The sequence below is a fragment of the Amia ocellicauda genome, chromosome 4 (assembly GCF_036373705.1).
Source record: "Amia ocellicauda isolate fAmiCal2 chromosome 4, fAmiCal2.hap1, whole genome shotgun sequence".
Taxonomy (NCBI): Eukaryota; Metazoa; Chordata; class Actinopteri; order Amiiformes; family Amiidae; genus Amia; species Amia ocellicauda.
Window position 1 is genome coordinate 37,060,350 of NC_089853.1, and position 27,040 is coordinate 37,087,389.

The window sequence follows — 27,040 nt, forward strand, 5'->3', positions numbered from 1 at the left end:
CACCCCGTCTCTAGCCTTTCAGTGCAGTTTGTCCCGCACAGGAGCTGCTCTTGCTTTCTTGCAGTGTGAGTAAAGCCCTCTGGTGGGCCTGGCTGATAGGGAACCTGCAAATCGAAGCGACAGCTGCAGCTCAGTGAGGGAAAGCGCTGCAGGGGGAGGAGGGAGGTGAGGGGGGACTACAGTGATCTGAGACTGGAGCTGCGGGATCCTGAAAACTGCAGGCACACTCATTTTCCAACCAGCAGTCTGCCGGGCTTTCTCCCTCTCCGCAAGAAAGAGGGGCTGCCAGCCCAGAGACAGAGACAGCAGACAGGATCCTGACTGGGCAACTCGAGAAGACACAACTCAATAACCTTCCCATTGAAAGGTACACCTACTCCTCAGATCATGAAATCTAAAAGTAGGATAAGCGGGGGGGGAGTTTTGGTAAAAAGCCAAGGTTCGGGATGCTGAGATTTGCAAGACAGACTAGGCAGAAAAGAGGGAATCTGGATCATCGGCAATATGGCCGAGAGAGATTTACCCAGCCTCTAAGGACAAGGACTGTCAGACTGCATTGAAAGAGTTACTGATTTTCGCTGCAATAGAGATATTTGATTCTACACAGAAGCAGCTCCTGAGTTTTCCTGAACATTTCCTCAATCTGTTTAATAGAGTGAAACTCCTTGTGGACCTGGGAGACTGTAGGTTTTCTGATGTGCCAGTGTTTCTACCTGTCAGGTGAATTAGGAGGGTGAAGCAAAGCTACCCAACAAACAACTGAATTATGCAGCAGCAGAATATGATCTGCTTGTGTAGTGTGCCGGGGAGAAGATGAAGGCAGTATAAGGCAGGGGAGACTTCCAAAGAGAGCTACATCACTGAAGAAGAGTTTCAAAGGCATCTTGGGAGCAGGCAACTCAGAGAGACAACGGGGAAAAAGGCGGAAGCGACGAGAGAAGGGGAGGAGGAAAACAGAAGCAGAAGAATTAGAGGGGAAGAGGGTGAGGGGAGGAGTAGAAAGAGGTCAAACCCAAAACAGAAGACAGAGGCCAGGGAAGAAGAACAGTGGGTGGGTCGGGAAAAATATCTGTTGCCTGCAATAGAAGAGGCTGAGATGTTCAGTCATAGGTGTTAGGAAGGAGAAGACAATACAAAGGGAGCCAAGGTGTTTACACCAGGAGCAGTGAGCTATAGTATGCCTATAGCGGGACACCTTCAAGAGTGAATAATTGCTGTGTGCCAGGCTGGAGGATGCCTTACTGGGATGCAGAGTACCCTGGGCAGCCACTGTGGCAGTCAGTCTTGCTCTTCTGCTGCAAGGGCATGATAGAGGGCATCATTGTCCTCCTCTTCATCTGGCTGCTCATTCAGGTTCTACTCAACAAACATCTAGAAGGTATGGCATTTTAATCCCTTCTCTGTATGCTGTTTTAGTGTTGTTTTAGTCCACCTAAGGTTTACTGTTGTTTGCAGGGCAGTGTTGTTTTTTTCAATAGCTTTGCAAGTCCACCTCGATGTTAACCCGAATTCCTGTTCGAACCCGAGTTTACCCCAGAACACACTGTGGAATTGTTCACTTACTGGAGTGCTTTGATGATGGAGGTCTAGTTGCCAATGAGGGATATCCCCTTTCTGAACTATGTCTTTCTGAAGAAAAGCTTTTATTTTATTTTTAAATCCAGTCTTAGAAAAGTGCACCAGTCATAGAAGTGAAGGATTAATGTTTTACTGAGAATATTTCTTACTGAGCATATCTCTTGTGTTTGTGTGACGACTTTATTTTTCTCTTGAATGAGATCTTTAATACGTATGTTTCCCAAAATTTTTGGGAATTCTCTGTGAATGGTTGCTGTTCCTGACAAAAATACAACATTGCTTTCTTTGTATCCTTTGCAATCACTTTTACATGTTTTTAGATTATTTTTAAAGGTTTTATTTGAGACAGGTATTAAAGGCATTCAATTTCACCTTTTAAACAGGATGTTTTAATAGCCTTGATAGTCAGGTATTGGTCAACAGCATTCGTGTAGAATTTTTAAGTTTTGCAATTTTGTGTTATGGTAAAGTTAAAAGCCTAAGATGCAGATTCAGAATGATGTGTCATGTTTTAGCTCTTTGACATTTTCAGAGATAAACCTAGACCAAATCAAAAATTTTACCTACCTGCACATCGCAAATTACAAGCCTGTACTCTGACCCAGTTTATTTGATCAGATGCCACTTTGTACTACTTATAATGAGGGGTACAGGTTTGCAATTCATGATTGGAGCTGGGACAAAGCTTTAATCTGGTCTAGACTATAATTTCAAATGAAGCATATGGCAAAGCTGACTAAGGTATTGTTAAAAAAGAATAAGGATCAATGTGTCAGGTCGGATATGGATCAAAGTCACATAAACATTTGCATGCTACAGTATATACACACACACTCACACACACTCGCACACAAACATTTATTATAAATATGACTTGGATATTTCTGCCACTGTAAATTCTTGCATAGTTAATGAAGAATGAGGAAGGCAAAACAAAGTTAGATTATGCTAGTACTGTTAAAAAATATATATGCTAATGTATATAAAAAGATACTTGAAGGCATGCAGGACAGCTTCCTTGGAGGTCCTGATTGACCGCTATGAGACTGCAATTTAATTCCTAATTGTCTTCTCTGTCCCCTTTTCTTTGGTTTGCAGAGATCCGATCTGCAAATAAAATGCCATATAAGCAGCAATATGAGCTCTAGTTTGCAAACAATTCTAGGATGAATCTTGGACTTAACTGTCTGTATTTTTATCTAATTTTAATTTTCATTCTTCTGCCTTGACCACCTTGTTTTTGCATATCTACCATTTCTTCTGCGTCTGTTGTTTGTGGCCTTTATTCCATTCAAACATTCAGTCTTGGATTTCCTTCAGAGAAAGATTTCCTTTCAAAGAGTAATTGTGGATACACAACTATGGTGACATATGTGTTCTTTGACCCATGGTAAGTCACCTTTCCATCTTTTAAATGTCTTATTAAAAAAGTAGGAATTTTCCCAGCTTTTCATAATTGTTTCTTGTCTCAGTCCTTTAATTTCCTATAAAGGACTTTCTTATGAAGTTTGGTACTAATGAGTTGGAGTACTGGTGTCTGTATGAGCAAGAAGTAAAGGAAACTGCTGTGGGTGTGTGTGAAATTTGTAAACTTTGTAAACAAAATCTGACAAGCAGAAAATCATCAAATATTCATAGTCAGTACAGGACACAATACACTTTGATGACTTCTGTGTATAGGATTTGAACGCTTTACAGTTTTTTAACCAGTGAGGACTGGTGGGGGGGTTAAAATACTTTTCTGAATAATAAATACATTTATATTATTGAGATATTTTCTTTATAGGCAGGGTTTTATTAAAGATGTTCCCTTTTTGCTGCAGAATACAAGTCTGATTACCTTTGTACAGTGTGCGAGAAATATTGTTTAGTACCAATACATGCTTATGAAAAAATATCTTCTGACAATCTGAATTACTTAAACTCTCTCATCTCATTTTAGATAGTATTCTTTGCTCGACAAGACAGTAGTTTTTAAAGGGATATATTTAGATTAATGTTCAGGTGGTCTAATCAATTACTAAATTGTGTTTTCAAAGATGAAAATGTTCAAGTGGAGGATACCAAAGGGGTGTCATTAACTGGGGCATTTGAGTGAGGAAATGTTAAAATGGCTGCTGTATGTGTAGATTCCCTCGAAAGTGAGGACAAGTGAGAATAGCATTTCCTCATGATGGCATTTTTCAATCTTTGGTTGCACAAACAACAAAAGGAGAATCTTGTTTACCACTGGAAATAATCATTTCAAACCTCTGTCATTACATAAGTGTTATTATATAAAGCAATATCATTCAAGCAAGGCCTCATATGGGGTGAGGGGATAGAGGAATACACTTGCAAGGATTAGTCATCCAGATATCAGTTGTTTCAAGCAAGCACATCACTAGACAATAATGCATGCTTGATGGGTGCATACAAATTCGTTCTTCCCTGCAGCTCTCCTTTGAATGACATGTAATTTCACCAGAAGCCATTATATTTAAAATTACAATACACAGGTAGGATATTAGGTGAGATTAAGCATTCTTCTTCAATCTAAGTTACACAAACAAGCAAGATTAAAATACTGATTTGATTCCTATTTATTATGCAGGGTCACATAGGACCTCCGAAAAGGGCTCCACTGACCTACAGCTAATCTGATATTAAACACAAAGTCTTCTTAACCAACGCAAAAGCTCATAACTGAGTAAAGAAGAAAATGAAAAAAGGTTACAGAGGGATATGGGTATTTTTTACTTTTCAGAACTAATAATTCCAGGAACTTAAAGCATCTGAGTACAGGTGGAAAAAATAAAAAAAAAGCGACACACAAGGAGTATCTATTGAAACCCTAGAGAATGAGGTCTAAGCATGAAATGAGGGAAGTCATTCCAGTAGTTTTGAAGAGTACAAGGATTGGGTAATTGCATAACAAATAGGTGCCTAATCTTTGCCAAGTGACAGCATTCTGGGAGATTAATTTCCTGCAAACCAGTGAGCAGCTTGACAAGAATATCCCCTCATGCGCTGTGAGTGTGAGGCTGTGTGTGGGATGATGCTGATAATGGGAAGTGACAGGCATCGCCATAATGGGTGCTGTGTGGGCAGCAGGCTTGTGCCTTTTAATAAACAATTAAAGATTGAGAAAAGCCAGTCGACAGCTTTCAGAGCTTGGCCTTTCAAAGAGTCTTTCAATTGGTGAGGGTCAAATTGTGGGGCAAAGGGGACAAAGCCTAGATATTTTGGATGCAAACAAAGGACAAATGCTGTAACTATTGACTCGATGAGTTCTCCTCTCATCCAGACTTCATGATCTCAGTTGGCTTGGCTTTGTGTTCTAAACTGATTTCTCTACCTTCCCTCTTGTAGTAACATACATGGGATACTAAATATCCATTTGCAGAAATTCAGATTATTGTATAGTTATTGTATAGTTCTTCTGTTGCTTTGTAAAGGTTGGCAGATGCTTTAAAATTTTACTGCGTTGGATCTAAAAACTAGAAAACCTTTTAGCACATTAATCAAGACATCCTGTGATTTGAATACCTAACTGAATTGTACATACATGTACTACCACTCAAGTTGATTCTGCGGTTTTTATTTATTGTGTGTATGAAATGCAGACTCTATAGCTGAAGCTATACAAATGATTTATGATCAAATACTTCTGATTAATCTAATATAGTACACGCGCTTCTAATGTAATACAATAAGAAGGACTTCAATGCTACAAATTGTAAAATGCATAAATGTTTTTTTGCTGTAGTGTTTTTACTTGTTTATATTCTAATACATTTGCAAGGTAAGGTATATTTGTCATTTAATGGAACTATTCTCAGCTTTGACATGCATTGAGTGCTCTTGTATCTCTCACCGAGTCACAGATATGGTGTGTTTAAGCATGCCAGCCTCTGAGATGGCTTACATAGATTATAAGGTGTACCATTATAGGTGTTGTTATCTACTTATTTCACTTTGCGGCTCATGGATTTCTTTGCTTTCAGAGCTGTATGAGCAAAATGCAATTGCTTGCCAGTTACTTGAGAAACATTTATCTTAATAAGAAGTAATACATGTTGTTGGTATACAAGAAAAAGCCCCACATATGTGCCTTTCTACATAAATGCTACTAAGGTTGCCAGAGCGTTGCCTTGAAATCAACCTACAGCAGAGAAATATCATGAGAGCAGATGTTCCGAATCAAAAATGCTCTTTCGATTGAGATAATTATGTTGTCTGGTAGTTCAATGTATGTCTTTCTTTGTTAAGAGGAAAAGAAAACCAAAAAACAACAAGATCTCACACAAGACTGTACTTAGAGCCAAAGGAAGAGCAACAGCCACTTACATGGTGGTTGAGAAATCTCCTCTGCTGAATGCACAGTAAATTGATTTTGTAAATTTATATTTTCTGTCAGAATGCAACAAGAATGGAAAGCTACATTCCATGCGAAATACATATTGAGTTATGAAATCTCCCCTTCAAATTGTCAGGCTGATTAAAAGCATGAGCATGTAGTCATGTTAACAGAAGGCTAATCGAGGGGCACAGAAAACCAGATTCGGTAATTAGGTTGATTACATTATTGAAGTCAATTTGAAGTTGACCACATGCTTTGAAAGAGAAATCATTTGTGCACAGGAGAGGGGATTTGTTTTGCATCAATCTGGAGATTATGAAGGAATGGAGTCTGAACTCATTGAAAACAGAACTAAATACTAAACCTCTTCCTCTTACAGTGTTTTAAGTTGATTCTGTTGTGTTTTTGCCAGGTCTCTGATGGAACCCAGATTCAAATGAGTAGCACACATCTGTCACTGTGTTTAGGAGAAGAGAGTCTATGCCTCCAACCCTGCTTCTTAAATATCCTTTCTATCCTCAGATAAGTCTCCAGATATCAACGTCTGGGGAGCTGATTTCATAGGATTGATTGTGTTCATAAGGCCGATGAAAGGTCACCACTCTTCTAGCCTTCTAAGGTCTTTTGATGAAGAGTAGAAGCTTTGGTGACCTTTTGGGCCTAGTTGGACAGGTGTGCTGGAGATGACAGTTTGACTAAGACAAGTGTCTGATTGCACATGCTGCACCAAGACTGGGGGACTGATGTGCACTAGATGAGGTCTCAAGAAAAACCCTGAGGTTGTAAAACATGTCTTGGGGAAGCCGGATTTTTGTATTATTATTATTAATTTTATCCCTATATACCTCTCTAGAACCATCACTGCCTCCATTACTACTGTAAACATGTGCACTCCTGTAGCACATACTTGTTTATCATGCAAAAAGAAAACAGTGTTCATTACCAATCTATTATATATATATATTATAATATCAAATTTTGTAAGTCACATAGAGGTTTACTGAAAGCTGCTGTGTCAGCCTTTATGTAGTCACATACCTCAGGAAAAGACTTCTGTTTGCACTTAGTTTATTTTATCAGATCTTGGCTGTTCAAATCACACTATGGTAAAGGAATGAAAGCATACTTATCCACCTTGTAGGGTGTAATTTATTGGCACAAAGCAACTGATATGTGCTGTTTACAGAGCGAGAAAAGAGCTTAGTAAGGATCTGATAATGTTCTGGACAAGGGGTAAAACTATTCAGTCCATCAGGTAGTTGCAGTGTAAAAACACAGTCAAACCAACTATAGGAAATCCTGTGAAGAACACCATTGCAGTCTTTGTCTGACAGGTTGCAGGTTGTTGGGTCTTTGTTGGCTATTAATTGGATTATGCTTAGAATCCAATACATGAGGATCTACAAAATGCTTCTTGTGTAAACTGCCAGTTTCCCTGGATAAGGGCATCTGCCAATAAATAAATAAATAAATAAATAAATAAATAATATGAGTAATGTTCAGACATTAAAAAAGTGATGTCTTAAACCCTAAAAAGGTGACGTGGATTTCATAAAATTATGGATTTGTAATTTCTATGCAATGTGACCTCTGGCATATTCTTTCCATTCCCTTAACTTTAAAGAGCTGCGCCAGATTGCCTGCAGAGACTTGCAGCACTGGTCAGTTTCATTTTTGCCTACAGAGCAGTGTCATCTCTTTTTCCTAATGTAATCAGTGTAAAAGTGTACAGTCCAGCATATATCATTGAGACTTTATGAATTATCGCCAGGGGTAGCTCCAAATTTATTATAGGCGTTTAATAAATATATACAAAATCACTACATTGTACTTTAAATGTATACATTTAGTTCAAAACATACAACAATAATACCTCGATATGCATTCAGGAGATTTCTCTGTACAATTTTCTTACATTTACTTTGAAACTAAAACTTACATTAATGCTTTATGTAGTTAATTGAATTAAGCGACTCCCCAAATTGTTATACATTCATATTTCAAGATCTTTAACAAATATACTTGTAATCTATAATAATATACGATTTATCTTTGATGCAAAACAACAGACACAAACCACAAATCCTAGTGTGGGTTTAAGGGACTGGACTACCTGCCGCCTGCCTGTGCTGTGCGGCTGCTGGTCCATCAGCTGCGCTCTTATTGGCTGGACGCCTGTCAGAGTGTCTGCCTGCGAGCTCCTGCGCACTTAACACACTCACTCACACAGGGAAGCCCTGCAATGCAGGCAGAGGATGGGGTTTCCCTTCAGCCCAGTGCAACCGCATCTGGTTAAAGTGGGATGGATACAGTAGAGACTCGAGACCCAATTATGAAAGAAAAAATGCCTCAGTTTGCGTTGGAAGGTAAGAATCATCTGCTTTCTCGCATTCATCACTACATATGTCGTGTAGGGATATGGTGTGTTTAATTTAATAATCCAACTCCATCTAAACTTTTGTATTATTATTTTAATTTCCATGAGGAAAAGGGATGTGTACAATACTTGAACATTCATATTGTCAGATATCACTATCTATATTGTTTGTTGGTTATTGCTCTGATCTTTGCTTTAGTAATGCTCCAAATATACTAGAAGTCAGGACTTCTTACTGCAGGGCAGTGTGCTGGGGAAGGTGCATGAATGGGGACTCACTGTGCTCCTTTACGAATAGGGTACTTGCATATTGAAGTACTGCTATGTTGTAGCCTACTTAGATGATTTCATGAGGATATTTGAATGTCGTCTTCGACTCTAAAATGAGCTTTCTCTCAAAATGTAAGCCACAGCTCTAACATAATTATTTATTTGCCCATCTTGTATAGATTGAGCAGAACGAAGGCTTTATTGGTCCCCCCTGAAATGGTGTATCCTGCCAAGAAATACAGATTTGCTGACTACATTGATTGTCTACTGCAGTGTATCCCAGGCACTTTTTTAAATTAATACAAAGTTTAAATGTAATCATTAGCATGTTATTAAGGTAATGGGACAGGTCATCCTTCAAATTGTTTCCATTCTCTGAGAAAGGAAACTATCATCGCTTCACAGACAGTAGAACGTGGACAACATGACTTCCAAAAGGGTGCAAACTCATTTTTAAAGCCTAATTCATGGCCTGTAATTGAATCACTTAATTTCCATTGTAAGAGGTGCAGAAAGTGGACATGAGATAAGCTACAGTTTTTATAAACCCTTTGAAGAGTTTTGTGATCCAAATGAAGTACAAGCATTGGAACAAACATGGAAATTACTTTACAACTAATTTCTAATTTGTTTTTAGTTTTTCTAGGTTTTGATAAGAGGTCCAGGATAAAGGCATTTGAGGACCTCCATCCTGCGTTATATAGACTATAATCTTGAAATGGTGCCTGTTGTTTTATACTTGCTAGTTGGCTGAAGACGTTGGTATAATGTGCCACGTTGTTTTTATTGTTGGATCTAGGGTTAATCCAGATTTTTTTTCCATTTTATTTGCTGCTATATGTTTTATAATTATAATAATAACAATAATCTATTTAGTATTTATTTATTGATTTATTTATCACAGCTCAAACTGTGTTTTTGTCGTATTTATTTTATTTTTATTATTATTTACCAAGGTCTATTACCTATGCCGAATTGTGTGGCTGTGTCAATCTGTTCAAGAAATGTAGAAGGCTTTGAAGTCAACAGACAATATGCATTAGGTTTATGAAGTTCGCTACATCTTTCTGACAGTCACGGTGTTCTTGAACATTTGAGGAATGCATGCTTGATGTACAGTAATCAGCACTTGGTGAAGAGGCCATTGTTTTGGCAGGATTGCACTGTTGACGGAAACTTTGCAACAAAAACATTAGATTAGAGTATCTATCAAGATTGCGTGTTTCCTGATATGTGTGGTTTGTATTGCCAGAACTGTGACATAAGTGCATTCTTATCTATTTCCTATTACAATGTTTGTTAATTCTGAATGAAACATTGATAAAGTTCCTTCAGTTATACTGAAGGAAAAAAATATAAATTAATTCCAGGGCCTCCCACGAATAATTCCAGTGCTTGCAGGTGGTTTTGACAGTAGTTAGAAAACAAAAATCCTCAGTCAAACACAAAGTGTCCTTCAGAGACCTTTATTTATGTTTACCAAAATCAATAAAGAAAACAAAAACAGTAATCACACAATATCCAAAATATAGTTAGATTGTTTTGTAATGGAAACTAGATGTTCTCAGACCTTAATGTACTTAATATATTTTGATCCCTCTGATCTCAATGTCAGTTTTGAGTATGAAGTCATAATGTGGGAAGATTAGTTAATGTGCTGGGTGCTGTCTCCTTGCAGGTGTCAAACAAGATTTGTAGACTAGGGCCTAGACTGAATCAAAACTTCAAAAAATGATAGGGTACAAGTCTGAAATGTATCGTGTTTTGTAGTAGAAAGTGGCTTATAAAAAAAATGAAACTGCAGTAAGACACTACTTTCCAATTTACGGGTAGGTCAAAATATGTTTTGTCTAGCCCTGGGTGTAAAAATGTGTATTGGCACCTTTATTTTTTTGTCAACAATTATTACCATCTATTGGACCTGTCCATCCAATGACTGACATGAGAATATAGATGTAGTTTACATTCAATCAATCAGTCAATCAGCCAATCAGACACCAAAGTAGATGGCTGCAGCTATATAAAACTCAGATCAATTGCTTTTTTACCTCAGGTAACTCAGTGAGGCCAATGAAATCTTGGCAAGGCCTGCTCATTTTGCCTTTTTGTTAATTGTGTTTTTGTTGTGTTTTGATCAATCACTCTTCCTTTGGCTCTGATATTTTGGTTGGCTCGAATTCTCCAGTCTTCTCAACCTCAAGACCATTTCTGACTACAATACAGTCCACTTTTTCACACACCTTATCTTGTAACCTACCTCCACTGCTGTGTTGTCAGCATAACCATGGTATAGCAGTCAAGGTTAAAAAATAAAAAAAGTGAAACGACAGTGAGTATCTTTTAGCGTTGAATCTTTGCTGGAACAAAATTGCTTTATTGATCAGTGCTTAATGCAATAGACTTGAAAACCTTCCAAATCCTGTTGGAAATTGCACTTAAGTAAAATCAAATGCATGTTTTATTTCAGTGACGGGAAGAATACCGTGATGTTGTCTGGTGATGTGAAATCCCTTAAATAAATTAGCGGAAATATTATTCATTTCCTACAACACATTTCCCCCACCATGATGAATGAAGACAATTAGATTTATTTCACCTATAACTTTTCTGTTGGATAGAGTCCAGGTGATTTCATGCATATTCCAGAACTTTGTTTCTGGTCTTGTTTTTTCAAAATTCTGTCTTTGTCTGTGTTCTGAAATACCAAGCAACAGCTGATACGCATTAGATAGCATCTCAGTCTGGCTTTAATTTCCTTCAGTCAGGTAAAGGCTTTCAGTTCCTGAGCTGAAGCAACCCCACACCACAATACATCTGCCAGTTAGGCCTCTCTCTTGTGACTCCATATGAACTCATTATGTTTAAAAAGGTGTCCATTTTAAATGAGTATGAGGGTTCTGTTTACGCTGCTTTAAAATAGCCATTCAGGGTGTCCCAGGCAGGTATGCATTGTTATAGGTGATTTGAGTGATTATAAGGAAGTTTGGTGACTGTCCTTTTCAAATGTCGGCCCACTTTCTTTGGTTGAAGGCTATTCATTTCTTGTTTTTGTTTTGTTTAATTTTGTGCAAGACCAGCGGCTCAAGAATTTACATTTATCTGAATAAGACACATTTATTAAACATCATCCATTTTCTTCTGATTAAGCTCCAGCTGAAATGACAGAAGTCAACAGAGGTCTCATGTCAAAGTCACAGTCTGAAGTGGGGGTAGAATTGTGCTAATGGACAGGATCCTAACTGACCTGAGTGAACTTTCTCTCTCTCCCCTTCACTGCCTCATTACCAGGCTTGCCCACTCCTCCACACTATACTGTTGTTCTCCTCCCACTGTCTTCTTACCTCGAAAATGCCTTATACTAATTGCAAGAAAGTTCTGCATCCAGTATTATATGTTTTTCTATATCCACTGATGTATTTTCTTGCATTGCAGTCTGCGTTTCCCATTGTTTCCTCAAACCCAAAATGTGACTTTGACTGTTCTCAGATTGGTGCCACCACTTGATGCATACAGCATACAACGTTCTGCATATACACAACGTGACCAGACTAATAATATCCCTGGGGGGGGAAATCATGCACACATTACAGTTAAAAACTTAAATGTATTAGAGACAATAAGAATGGAAATCTAAAAAAGGTCCTGCATGCATGATACTAACTGTCTGGTGTCCTTCAGTAAAATCCTGGATTCAATTCTGAATTCTAGCTACTAACAAACAAACTAGCAAGGTAGACCAAAAAATCTCAATGTTCTTTATGTTCCATGTTCCAATCCTTATAACCTTAATAATTTTGAATAAGGTATTAAAGTTTAAAAGTTTGTCATATTTTCTTTTTACATACCTCAATTCAATAGGGACTATAGGAAGGGAACTGTTACTTACCTCAGATTCAAAACAACATGCATTTAATTTGTGGTTGGGCCATTTTCTCTTGTGTGACTGCAAAAAAAAAATGTCTCCTGTATGGAAATGTATAACTTTCTACATATGTGTGTTTAACAAAATGTTTGCTATGACAATCTGTTTTATATCAGATTCTGGTAGTGAAAGCAGCTTTTCCAAGAGTCAATTAGTCTTGATAAGTTACCATTCATGTTTCCTGTATAATCCAATAAAGCATTAAAATGAAGAACTACAAAGCATCGGAACTGCAAAACAAAAGATAAATATGAGAAAAATATAAGACCAAAATATAATAAATTGTCCAGTTTATTAGTAACACCTCACCACAGTAGGAATGATGAATATTTCATCATTCTTTATAACATCACTTCTGTGGTTTCCTTATTAACAGGATCAGTATGTGCTGGACTATGTTTATGGTACACAGCGTGCCTGACTTTTTAAGAACTTAAACAATTTAAACAAAACCAAATAAAGATTTGAATAATTAGACAAACCATGTGTGAAAGTGTCTTTAGTCCCAACTGTTTTCAGTCCCCGAGAGCTGATTTGATTTGAAATAGAAGGAGACCTCATTCAGATTTCACTTTTCCATCACATTTATCCAGGAATAAATTATACACTAGGCAAAATGTGTTGAAAATGATTCAATGGCCAGTGTGTGCCGCCTAATTGGGTCTTTTCCTGTTTTCCTGCACAGTGCACTTACAGGTCCTGCTGGGCGTCGGTCTAGCTGTCTTCTGCTTTTGCCTCATCCTTGGATGCATCATCTGTTGGCGGCGCAGGAAGTCCCACTCCGAAGAAGAAAAAGCTTCTCCACCCACCACTGAGCAAGTGGTACTGGACTTGAGTGCCAACCTCTCTCCCTGCTCCAGCGCCGCAGCGAGCACCACTCCCATCAAGCAACAGTATGAGGAGCTGGAGGGTGATGTCTTGGACTATCCATTCCCGTCCGCCTATAGCTGCTCGGCGCCATCGGAGCAAGACTTCGGTGTGCCGCCTCCCAGCCCGCGCCCCAGATCCTCTTCAGAGCTTGGGTCTAGATTCCCATTACAGCAGCTAAGCAGCCCCTCTAATGAGCCCAGCCCCCCTTACCAGCCCTGTCTCCATGGCAGGGCCTCCCTACCATCCATCCCCAAGCTCAGCCTGGTCTCTAAGACCAAACGGGCCCTGGAGAGGCGCTGCACTGTCACGGGGGATGGATTCATCTACAGCGAACGCTCTAAGCTCACCGGTTCGGGCACCCGGCTATTCCCCCCCCAAAATGTCCGTCAGTCCCGCACCCTCCCCGAGGAGCTGTCTGAGATGAGCCCCAAGCCACCCCCCTGCCTCCACTTCAGCCTGCTGTACTCGCCAGCACAGGGCACCCTCACAGTGACGGTGATCAGCCTGGTCAGCGCCCGCCGCAAGTTGGGGGGGGTCTATGTGCGCCTCAGTCTGCTGCCCCACTGCCCTAACCGCCAGCAGACCTCGGTGCGCCGCCGAAGCCTGAGCCCCGAATTCCGTGAGAACTTCCTGTTCGAAGTGGGCTCGGTGGAAGAGCTGAAAGAGTGCTGTCTCCACCTGAATGTCTTCGCCAAGGACTTCCCCAGCCTGCGGGACACTCATCTGGGGGAGGTGATGCTGGCTTGTAGAGAGGTAGAGTGGGAGTCCAACATGCCCATGACCTTCAACCGGGAACTTGTTCTCTCCAAAGGCAAACTGAAAAAGGTAAGTGAAGAAAAAACACATTTTCCCCAGGCTTTAGTTCCTACATTTAATTTAAACAGACACATCAGCATCCAAGGTTCTTGTTATCATCTCAGCTGTTTAACTTTTCCATTCCTGTATTGATTCCAAATGCATTGTGTCCTGCAGTGAACCACGCGCTTTATAAAACCCATGCATTAAAGTACCTATGGGCTCTTGAACACATATATGAGAATATATTTGCAATAAATCGTACAAATGAGACATCCTGATTATGAAAGACAATGATCTAATGATGATTGATGTACTCCATATAACATAATCTTTGTTTTTAGTGTTGTTGGCACTGTCATCATGATTGTCATCATGCCTCACTGCCATTTTATTACTTACCAAGGACTGTATAATTGTGTATCATTTCCTAATGGGTCTTCTGCAAGTTGTTTAATAAAAAGAGCTTTTAGGCTGATTTATTAAAAGGTAACATAATTACATCAAAGAATGCTAAAGTTATGCATGGATGTGAAATATTGTGTATGCAGGCGAAATAATTTCATTGAGCTTTATGTAATATACTTTATTTTTAGTGGACACAACATTGTGAGTATTCAATGACATAATCATAGACTGTACATCAGCTCACTTGTTATAGAACAAGAAACGCTTAAATCGTTCTCAAAATATTTTTTCTCGAAGGGAAATTCTGTGCAGACATCCTTTTAACAAGCTGTTCTAGAAAGTCCAAGGCCAAATGAAAACACTGAGAGGTGCTGACAGTGGAGACTGTAAATGCCATAATGCAGTTTAGCGCAGGAATCTGTGAGAAATATCTGCTAACAGTTCTGACAGAGGCATTTCAAACCCTGCCAAGCATGGAGTGACAAATTCTGGGGGAGGGATCGCACAGTCCTTGCAGAGGTTCTGTTTGTGACTGAGAGGCACATCTGTGAGCTGGAAGAGAATTGGGTAGTCATTTAATAAACATTATTCATTTAACTGACTGCCTGTTCCTGGAAAAGGTCATTAAAATAGCATTTAGTCAAATAAAGAAGCTAAATGCTGACTATGGAAGCAGATACAATAATACATCTGAAAAATATGTGCACTGCTTTACTTGATTGCTACATACTGTGATGCCAATTGGATTTGTAATCTGTCAAAGCTGGAGATGCAGGTTAAGTTAAAGCTGCGCTGTTAATGCTGTTAAAGTTTTTTCTGAATTAAATGCCAGTGCTTTCAGATTCTGATACTCTCAACATTACATTTATATTCATGCATAGTCAAGCATTTTATCACATGTAGCTACAGACAGGGGACAAATTAAAGGAAAAACCAACATAAAGTGTCTCATTAAGGTGTTGGCCACCACGAGCCACCAGAACAGCTTCAATGCTCTTGGCACAGATTCTGCGAGTCTCTGGACTCTACTGGAGGGATGGAACACCATTCATCCAAAAGATATTCCTTCATTTGATGTTTTGATGATGGTGGTGGAGAGCGCTGTCTAACACGTTGGCCCAAAATCTACAATAGGTGTTCAAGTGGGTTGAGATCTGGTGACTGCGAAGGCCATAGCATATGATTCACAATATTTTCATACTCATCAAACCATTCAGTGAGCCCTCATGCCCTGTGGAGGGGGGTATTGTCATCCTGGGAGAGACCACTCCCATCAGGATAGAAATGTTTCACCATAGGATAAAGGTGATCCCTCAGAGTAACTTTGTAATGATTTGCAGTGACCCTTTCCTCTAAGGAGACAAGTGGACCCAAACCATGCCAGGAACAGAGCCCCCAGACCCCCTCACTCTAGGGGTGAAGCAGTCAGGCCTGTACCGTTCTCTTGGTGTCGCCACACATGCACTCGTACACTTGTCCAGAACACGTACACTTGTCCAGTTGAGCTTCTGTGTGACTGAAGCTCCTGCCATTCGTTCCCCAATAATGACCCCTCTTTCAAAGACACTTAGATCCTTTCCATCTTGATCCAAAATCGAGGTCAACTGGGCCTGCTTAGCAGTTTTATACATGCCACAGAGCATGATAGGATGTTAAATGCTTAATTGTATCATGCATCACACCTGTTTGGAGGCATCTGCATTCGTTATGTTCAGCCACTCATTTATTCAGGTTTTTCCTTTAATTTTCACCCGTCTGTATGCAGTCGAGTTACTGTATCTCAAATTACTGAAAAAGTTAATGCTGGTTCTGATATAAAGGTGTCAGAACACACAGTGCATCACAGTTTGTTGCGTATGAGGCTGCGTAGCCGCAGACCAGTCAGGGTGCCCATGCTGACCCCTGTCCACAGCCGAAAGCGCCTACAATGGGCACGTGAGCATCAGAACTGGACCATGGAGCAATGGAAGAAGGTGGCCTGGTCTGATGAATCACGAGTTCAAGGTGTTGACTTCAGCCACTCATTTATTCAGGTTTTTCCTTTAATTTGTCACCCGTCTGTATGCAGTCATTTTGTCTTAGTCTTCAGAGTCAAATCAACAGAATATGTGGCACATAATAGAGACATAATAATAACTGTAAAGTGGCTGTAAAGGTGTATTCAGCTGTTGACCAAAATAGTAGCTTAGGGAGATAAATGTAAGAGAGGATTATGTAGTATTGATCACTATAGTGGGGCGTCCATGAAAGTTGGGATGACTACTGGTAAATAGATAAATACTGGTAAACTAATTTCTGACTGACTTTGTGAATCCTGACCATGGAAAAATGACAGCTGAAATGAGTCTCCATTGACCCCTGTATTTCAGAGTCAGAGTTCCCAGGAAGCATACAACAGGCGGACCTCCATGTCCAGCGCCAGGCCCCTCGGCCAGCTCTTTATCCTGCTGCAGTACCAAACGCTGGCGCACAGGATCAAAGTGATGGTCCGCAAGGCCGAGAACCTGGTGAAGCTCACCCGCATGCCAGGGGCACCAGGTACCACAGCCTCTTCGATTCCTCCCCCACGGTCTGTCTCTGAAAAACTGTATAGCTTGCATGCAACCAGGCTGACGTGTGGAAAGCAGTGGATTGGGGGATCAGAGAGTGAAAAGAGGAGTGTAATTGCTGGAATTCAGAGAGGAAGGCTGAGTTTTCAGTGGCAGACTGTTTCGGTAGGCCGGGGTTCACAGTGCAGGGCAGCAGGGTGGGCGGAAGGAGGTGTTTTGTGTAGATCAGTGCTTGGATTGCCAGCCTGCAGGATTAGAGCATATTTGGGTTGAATGCCATTAGTGAGGGCTCTGGATTCCAGCAGAATTGATCATTACAGAACAGAGTTGTATGAGCTGTGAAGTGAAATTGTGACTTCATATAAATCCTGCATTTGACTCATATCTCGTTTTGCTCAGGGACTAAAACTAAGCATCTATTTTAACTAAGCTATAAAGCAGGAGGATTTAAAGGCAGTTCACAGACTCTGGGGACTAAAGAGGATCACCTGTTTTAATATCTTCTTATTTTAATGTCTCACTGTTCCTAATCCTCTGGCTGATTTGGAGCCATCTCTACTCACAATTTCTGCTTCCTGCTCCCATCTCAGACAGACTGAGCAGCTTTCAACTGATTCGGCACAATCACAGAGATTTACTCATTTACTGAATGGGCAGCCAAGGGAGAGAAGTCATTTTGAGGAAATTGGATGAAAAACCAGTAATACCATCCACCCCAGTGTAAATACGATCAATTAGGTAATAGTTGTGTTTGCATGGGTAAGGGATAAAATGTTTCGGTTTTGCTGGGTCAAATCTGGACTGGTTTCTGCTTAGGACAGCATGCAATGGGCTAAACACTGCCAGGTTTTGAGGCGCTTGAGTCTGCTAGGGATACCTTGGGTTCTGGCCCTGTAGTTTAGCTTAGTTTAGTTTAGGAAGAAACACAAAATAACTGTCAGTCTCCCTCGGTCTGGGGCTTCATGCAAGATCTCACCTCGTGGAGTTTCAATGATCATGAGAACGGTGAGGAATCAGCCCAGAACTACACGGGAGGATCTTGTTAATGATCTCAAGGCAGCTGGGACCATAGTCACCAAGAAAACAACTGGTAACACACTACACCGTGAAGGACTGAAATCCTGCAGCGCCCGCAAGGTCCCCCTGCTCAAGAAAGCACATGTACAGGCCCGTCTGAAGTTTGCCAACATCTGAATGATTCAGAGGAGAACTGGGTGAAAGTGTTGTGGTCAGATGAGACCAAAATCGAGCTCTTTGGCATCAACTCAACTCGCCGTGTTTGGAGGAGGAGGAATGACCCCAAGAACACCATCCCCACCGTCAAACATGGAGGTGGAAACATTATGCTTTGGGGGTGTTTTTCTGCTAAGGGGACAGGACAACTGCACCGCATCAAAGGGACGATGGACGGGGCCATGTACCGTCAAATCTTGGGTGAGAACCTCCTTCCCTCAGCCAGGGCATTGAAAATGGGTTGTGGATGGGTATTCCAGCATGACAATGACCCAAAACACACAGCCAAGGCAACAAAGGAGTGGCTCAAGAAGAAGCACATTAAGGTCCTGGAGTGGCCTAGCCAGTCTCCAGACCTTAATCCCATAGAAAATCTGTGGAGGGAGCTGAAGGTTCGAGTTGCCAAACGTCAGCCTCGAAACCTTAATGACTTGATCTGCAAAGAGGAGTGGGACAAAATCCCTCCTGAGATGTGTGCAAACCTGGTGGCCAACCACAAGAAACGTCTGACCTCTGTGATTGCCAACAAGGGTTTTGCCACCAAGTACTAAGTCGAAGGGGTCAAATACTTATTTCCCTCATTAACATGCAAATCAATTTATAACTTTTTTGAAATGCGATTTTCTGGATTGTTTTGTTGTTATTCTGTCTCTCACTGTTAAATTACACCTACCATTAAAATTATAGACTGATCATTTCTTTGTCAGTGGGCAAACGTACAAAATCAGCAGGGGATCAAATACTTTTTTCCCTCACTGTATAATATATGGCTCCATATTTACAAAACACAAAAAAACTATAATATATAAATGTGTACAGGAAAGGCAGAAAATGGAATTCATAGTTTCAGGATCTATACATATCATATCAGGGTGTCAATTAGAGGAGTTGCTTCTAACTGGAGTGAGGTTGTTAGTGGAGTTCCACAGGGATCAGTACTAGGGCCTTTGCTTTTTCTAATCTATATTAATGATCTGGACTCTGGGATAGTTAGCAAACTTGTCAAATTTGCAGATGATACTAAAATAGGTGGCTCAGCAGATACAATCTCGGCAGCACAGGCTATTCAAAGGGACTTGGATAATATTCAGTTGTGGGCCGAAACCTGGCAGATGAAAGGTATTATATGCAGGTAATACAAATGTCCACTATAATTACACTATGGGAGGAATAGAACTAGAAGACATAATGCATGAGAAAGACCTGGGAGGTTATGTGGACTCCTCACTTTCTCCATCCAAACAATGTGGGGAAGCAATAAAAAAGGCAAATAAAATTCTAGGGTATATTGTCAAAAGTGTCGAATTTAAAACAAGGGCAGTAATGTTCAGACTGTACATTGCACTAGTTAGAGCTCATCTGGATACTGTGGACAGTTCTGGGCTTCACACTTCAAGAAAAATATTGCTGCTCTAGAGGCAGTTCAGAGGAGAGCAACCAGACTTATTCCAGGTCTGAAGGGAATGTCCTACTGAGAGACTGAGGAACTTATCCTTTTCACCCTGGAACAGAGGAGACTACGTGGGGACTTGATTCAAGTCTTCAAAATCATGAAAGACATCAACCACATCAAACCAGAGGAGCTTTTCCAGATCTGCAGGGACACATGGACCCGGGGACACAAATGGAAATTGGAACAAACTCCCCAGCGATGTGGTTGAAGCAACAATTTGGGAACATTCAAAAATAGATTGGATAGGATCCTTGGATCACTTAGTTATTAATGGACACCAAATGAGCATGTTGGGGCACATGGCCTCCTCTCATTTATAAACTTTCTTATGTTCTTATATTTGAATAAATACTGTGGTGGTACAGCAGCCTCTTTTCACTTTTTCTGCAAGACCTTGTTTTTGTTTCCAAAAAATTTAGAATTTAAGAAAAACTTGAATGAATCTGACCAAGCTTTAAATGCTAAATAACGACAGGACAGGTTTGTGTTCTTGCTGTTGTTTGCTAACTGAGACACAGTACTGCAAAAGGAATCTAGAAATAAGTAAGCTTTGTCATATCTGTTTTCCATTAAACAAGCATATTTTTGCTCTTACAAGAAAGGAGCTCACAGAATGTCAGATCGTATATCATCTGCACCAGAAGTACGTCACACATTACACCACAATGCCTGCACAGACATGACTGTTTTGGCAAGTTTTATTACGTTAGGATTAAGACATTGTTTGTCAGTTAAAGATTTGTCATCACCTGTTGTAACAACCTTTTCTCTTCTGTGATTTCTTCTTATGTAGTGCTTTTTTATTTCTGTTTAATATTTAATATTCTGTTTTCATTTTCTTCATATCTGTGCGTTATTTATTGTTAGCGTTTTTACAACTTAATTCATATTTATTATAACATACATTTTCTAACACTGTGATAAGCGCATGAAAGAAAACTGTCAGCCCTGACTCATACCACAAGAGATAATTTATTTGTCATTTACTTAATAACTTTAGGCTAATTCCTCCCATAATTGATACAGAATTTCAGTGATTTTCATATTTACATACCATTCTGTTCTTTATTAAGGGAATTTTGGGTGTTGAAGAGGACATTTTTGGGTCTCTGGAACCAATCGATTATTATAACATGGGGATAATCAATGGGGATTTCATGTCTGTTATACAAGGTTTTGCATAACGAGCTGTTATTCACTGAACGGATTTGCTTGTTTGTGCCCCTAGACCACTATGTGGTGATTAACCTGCGGCAGGATGGCATGGTGATTGGCTCTAAGGAAACAAAGATGGCGAGTGGGTGCAACGCGGTGTGGAACGCCCCATTCCTCTTCGACATGCCCCCTGGGGAGATCCAGCAGCTGCCCGTCTCTCTGGAATTCATTGTCATGCAGGTAGGGAGTGATCTCTGTTTTACACTCTGAATTATCCACTGCATCAGAGTGCTCAAGCTCAACTCTGCTTACTGTATTGGTCAGATTCGCTCAATTTGCTTGATGAAGATTTCTCGATGTAGCGTGTGCAGTCAGACTCCAGTCAAGTTGGTTGAGAATCTGATTTGCACATCCCTGAAAAAAACCCTACCCAAAATCAGTCATTCACTAATGTGGGGGACTCCATTAAGTCCAGAGTGAAAGATGTCACTATTACAGACTCATTCCACACACAGTAGGAACCCTGTTACAGCTACAAACTGCAAATGATGTTACAGGTGGTGTAACTTAAATCAAAATAAACTTTTAAGCCACAAACTGTTAAATACCCTAAAATTTTTTTGTAAATGTTGAGATAATAAAATAACCAGGTGAAGTAACTGAGGGAATGAAAACCCCCTGGAATTAGTTCTATACTGTACATCACTTATACTACTATAAAATATTGCAAATATGTTGACTAATGAAACATTTCAGCCCACATTTTTACTGCTGGTTAGTTTCCATAGCTACTTGACACTGCAATGTGTATTCTTTCTCAATAGGGGCGAATCTACACAAAAAGCAGCATTCTGGGCCGTGTGCTGATTGGCCATGACGCTCCAGAAGCAGGACAAGGCCACTGGAAAGATATGTGCTGTAGGGGGCAGGTGGAGTCAGCCCGCTGGCACGCCATCCAACCCGACTGTCTTTAGGGTTCACCGGGGGCTCGCTGCTTTTCAAGGACGCGGACCACCCCATCCCACTGGAGCAGGCTGCCTGTTATCCACTCCCAGAGCAGTGGAGATCAGGGAGACTGACAATAACAGGGGGGCATGAGTGACTGTGTATGTCTGTAACCTCACCTGGCCCATAATCGCGTGATCCTTCGTTTTGGATCCTGTTTCTAGAACATGCTCCTCACAAGGTGTATTTGGAAAGTTCAAAGCCAGCTATGGTCTGGATGAACACCATAGCAGGGACTAGAAGGGACCAGAAATAAAGGAAACCAGTCATACTTTAGAGGGAATAAGTTTGAGCCATGGTATGTAAAAAAAATAGCTTGGGTGCAGCTGATGTAGGATTTCTACACAAATTAAAAATGAAAGATGGGTCATTAATCGAGAACTACTGATAGGATGCAATGCTGGTTTTCTGCCATATTTATTAAGCAGCTTAAATTGGATGACTCACAGCATGTTTGAATATCAGTAGTTCTGGTCAGCCCCATTCTTGGCCATATGTGAATCCTTGTATATGTATTATTTTATTATTCTTTGGGACTGTGCATTGGTGTACATATGAATTATGTATGTGCTATAGAGAATGTACCCAGATCTGACAACCTTCCACCTGTGTACAATCATGGCTACTTTTCTCCTTACGTAGTGGTGCTGTAAATGATTTTCACCTATATCTTAAAAAATAAATAAATACAATGTAGTTTATATTCCAAATTACAAAATGGAAAATACAAACTTTACAGGCTATAGAAACCACTTAATTATCAGGTATCATTACATCCCCACATATGGCCCTCTTTCCTTCCAGTCAACTGGGGTGTGGTTTTCTATTATTTGTGCCTAGCAGGAAAAAGAGAATATTTGTGGATGCAATAGTGGCCACCAACACAAGCACTGCATTTCTCTTTAAAAGCTACCAGAAGACCACTCTTAGTCACAGATGACAAGGGGTCCACCTCCCTCCAGAAAAATGACATCCACTGGAGACAGGAGAGAATTCTCATGGGTCGTCTCCATTTTTGTTTAGAGAGCCAGAGATTCTGAGTTTTTGTGTTCTTTACCTTTTACCATGAAAGCTACTGGAAGCTAGTGGCTGCCTGATTTCCCAGACAATGCTTTGCAGGTGTACAGCCCCCTAAAGAACTGTCTGGAAGAGGAGTACTCCCCCCATTAATCTTTTGGAAACTGCCTCTGAGTTTGTCGGGTCTGACCCACCTATCCTCCCCGACTCCCTCTTGGGGCATGCATCCCACCACCAGGAAGTGCACTGGCCAAAGGAGTAGGGATCCACATTGGTCTCTCTTCTATACTGTGGCCAACTCCATTCCATGATCCAGGAGCCTTCTGGCATTCCCAGGTCTCCACATTTTGGACCCATCTGTCATCCATCCCGAGCTCTTATCCGATGTGTTCACCTGCATGCAAGGTGCTGAGGCAGTGGTTCTAACCATCATATTCACAGGATTCTTAAAGGATTTGATGTGCCCTAACTTGCTTGGACCCTGGAAGACTCCTGAAGAAGACCTATGCTGGGGCACGGGCCAGTCACCTTTTGAATAGTCAGCCAGCAGTCCTTCAGGGCCAGCAGAGCCTGGGCTCATCTCAGATGCACTGGTAAGAGTGATTTAATTTGGTGGCAAGGACTTTCTAAGGTGTATACATCCTCAATCCTGGACACCCCTTAGGTCACCAATTTGCCCAGGCCATGCTGGAGATGCCCCACTGCTTATATAGAGTATGAGAAGCCTCACAGCAGGTGGCATAACTATTTTAACATTCAAGGAAGAGTACCTGGCTGGGTACCTGTTGTCTCAGCCCCCCACTTGGTACCATGTACAGGTTTCAGTATCCCGGGAGGGGGGGCATGGCCATGTCCAATACTGTGCCATAAATGTGAGCAGCCCTCATGTGCAGATGCCTCATAGGCACCTTAAAGCCCCTCTTCAGAGCGGCATCACTGATTGGCTGTGTCCTCAGAGCCAGCACTCCTTCATGATACAGCAGTTGTTTCCCTGGTAGCCCTGCTCCTCAGATGCTTGTTTTTTTTGGCACAAACATCGGGAGTTGGTGGCCTCTTTTTCATTCAGGGACCCAGGGATATAATTCTTATCTAACAGTTTGTGAAGCTGAAAATGTATGGAAAGCCTGACTTTTTATATTAAGTTATTGATTTATATACTGCTTTTATCAAAGTCTAATATTGACACCTAAACTGAGAAAATAAAGTGGTAAGACAACAGAATCAAAATACAAAATCAGTGCTAAAATGTGCACTTTTTTTTTAATTACATTTCCGACCATTCATATAGTTTATAAGAATTTTAGATAGTATAAGCTACCAGATTTGTCTGCCATTTCTACCTTTTACTCTTTTGTTGAGACAAACTGGTCGACAGAACATGTGATTAGCTTTCAAAATAGTGACAGTATTTCTGTAGTAGATATTATGGTATTTGAAGGCATTTGCTTTCCAAAGTACTGTGATGTTGCTTTTGATGTCTTACCCTGAGTTTGTGCCCATGTACAGTGAGGGAAAAAAGTATTTGATCCCCTGCTGATTTTGTACGTTTGCCCACAGACAAAGAAATGATCAGTCTATAATTTTAATGGTAGGTGTATTTTAACAGTGAGAGACAGAATAACAACAAAAAAATCCAGAAAAACGCATTTCAAAAAAGTTATAAATTGATTTTCATGTTAATGAGGGAAATAAGTATTTGACCCCTTCGATTTAGTACTTGGTGGCAAAACCCTTGTTGGCAATCACAGAGGTCAGATGTTTCTTGTAGTTGGCCACCAGGTTTGCACACATCTCAGGAGGGATTTTGTCCCACTCCTCTTTGCAGATCCTCTCCAAGTCATTAAGGTTTCGAGGCTGACGTTTGGCAACTCGAACCTTCAGCTCCCTCCACAGATTTTCTATGGGATTAAGGTCTGGAGACTGGCTAGGCCACTCCAGGACCTTAATGTGCTTCTTCTTGAGCCACTCCTTTGTTGCCTTGGCTGTGTGTTTTGGGTCATTGTCATGCTGGAATACCCATCCACGACCCATTTTCAATGCCCTGGCTGAGGGAAGGAGGTTCTCACCCAAGATTTGACGGTACATGGCCCCGTCCATCGTCCCTTTGATGCGGTGCAGTTGTCCTGTCCCCTTAGCAGAAAAACACCCCCAAAGCATAATGTTTCCACCTCCATGTTTGACGGTGGGGATGGTGTTCTTGGGGCCATTCTTCCTCCTCCAAACACGGCGAGTTGAGTTGATGCCAAAGAGCTCGATTTTGGTCTCATCTGACCACAACACTTTCACCCAGTTCTCCTCTGAATCATTCAGATGTTGGCAAACTTCAGACGGGCCTGTACATGTGCTTTCTTGAGCAGGGGGACCTTGCGGGCGCTGCAGGATTTCAGTCCTTCACGGCGTAGTGTTACCAGTTGTTTTCTTGGTGACTATGGTCCCAGCTGCCTTGAGATCATTAACAAGATCCTCCCGTGTAGTTCTGGGCTGATTCCTCACCGTTCTCATGATCATTGAAATTCCACGAGGTGAGATCTTGCATGAAGCCCCAGACCGAGGGAGACTGACAGTTATTTTGTGTTTCTTCCATTTGCGAATAATCGCACCAACTGTTGTCACCTTCTCACCAAGCTGCTTGGTGATGGTCTTGTAGCCCATTCCAGCCTTGTGTAGGTCTACAATCTTGTCCCTGACATCCTTGGACAGCTCTTTGGTCTTGGCCATGGTGGAGAGTTTGGAATCTGATTGATTGATTGCTTCTTTGGACAGGTGTCTTTTATACAGGTAACGAGCTGAGATTAGGAGCACTCCCTTTAAGAGAGTGCTCTTAATCTCAGCTCATTACCTGTATAAAAGACACCTGGGAGCCAGAAATCTTGCTGATTGATAGGGGTCAAATACTTATTTCACTCATTAACATGCAAATCAATTTATAACTTTTTTGAAATGCATTTTTCTGGATCTTTTTGTTGTTATTCTGTCTCTCACTGTTAAAATACACCTACCATTAAAATTATAGGCTGATCATTTCTTTGTCAGTGGGCAAACATACAAAATCAGCAGGGGATCAAATACTTTTTTCCCTCACTGTAAGTCTGCTTTATTCCAATCATACAGTGGTAATAAAATGGAGCTTTGTAAGAGATGTTTGTTCATGCATATCATGTAACTTATTCAAATGAAATGCATGCTCTCTTATGTATTACTTCTGTATTTTATCTGGTCCTTTTCTTATTCATTTTTTATGAAAGTGCCCTTACGTGAATGCATAACCCAATTGTTTTAACATAGAAATTAATTTATATTAAAAATAAGGCTGGTATACTTTCAATACTAGGCCTTATCATACAAGACTTTGGCTTTCAAAGCAGATACTCAAGTCAAAATGTAATGCCGAAAACTGTGAGATAATTCAAAAGCCCTGTTTGTAAGGATTTTATGATCATGTATCAGAAAGGAATAAGCTTTCTAAGGCACTGTGAATGTGTATATGTTATATTTTTGTCCCAGTTGGGTGTGTGATTTGTTGTCTGGCAGTAACTTAATAAAGCTTTGTGCTGTAGATTATACACTTCGTTCTAGAGTGGGGTTTCATTGTTTGGCTCAATTTAATTTCTCAGAATGTAATTTTGTGTTTCTTGACTAGAGATTTAAACTGGATTGAAGGTTTTAACATGGAAAGGAAATGTGCAATCCAGTTATTGAAAGAAATACATCCTCATTAAATATGTAGCTCAGACTTTATTGTATAAACTGCTGTCATTGTGACTGGACCACATAATAATGGCACAGACACATTTGTTAGAAAACGGGTAAAGACACTAACAGAATTATTCTTCCAGCATGCATCTCAGGAACACAGTAAGATACTGCAATATGTCTTTTGACTGAGTTTATGAAGGAGTTGTTTATTGAAAATATTAAAATGAATGATTCAAATGTAAACTAAAGACTTGCAATATAAATTCCCTTGCTTTTCAAACTTAAAGGTTTTTAATCAAACAAGCTGTTTTTTATTCTTTAAGCATGCCAAATTAAATAGTGCAGACACTGTATTTTTTCTCCATTCATT

At 40.4% G+C, this 27,040-nt stretch overlaps 1 protein-coding gene across 2 annotated transcripts; it reads left to right on the top strand.

The window, feature by feature from the left end:
• Nucleotides 1–181: 181 nt before the first annotated feature.
• LOC136748346 (synaptotagmin-4) lies at nucleotides 182–25,522 on the top strand. 2 transcript variants are annotated; one of them, XM_066702018.1, is made up of 5 exons: nucleotides 182–1,378; nucleotides 13,175–14,184; nucleotides 16,932–17,100; nucleotides 21,026–21,192; nucleotides 21,777–25,522. In XM_066702018.1, exons 1-5 carry the CDS (start codon nucleotides 1,234–1,236, stop codon nucleotides 21,924–21,926), a joined length of 1,641 nt encoding a protein of 546 aa, XP_066558115.1. In that variant the 5' UTR covers nucleotides 182–1,233; the 3' UTR covers nucleotides 21,927–25,522. The 2 variants fall into 2 exon arrangements, with proteins under 2 accessions (XP_066558115.1, XP_066558116.1); XM_066702019.1 differs by lacking the exon at nucleotides 182–1,378 and adding an exon at nucleotides 8,161–8,286.
• The last annotated feature ends 1,518 nt before the right edge of the window (nucleotides 25,523–27,040 follow it).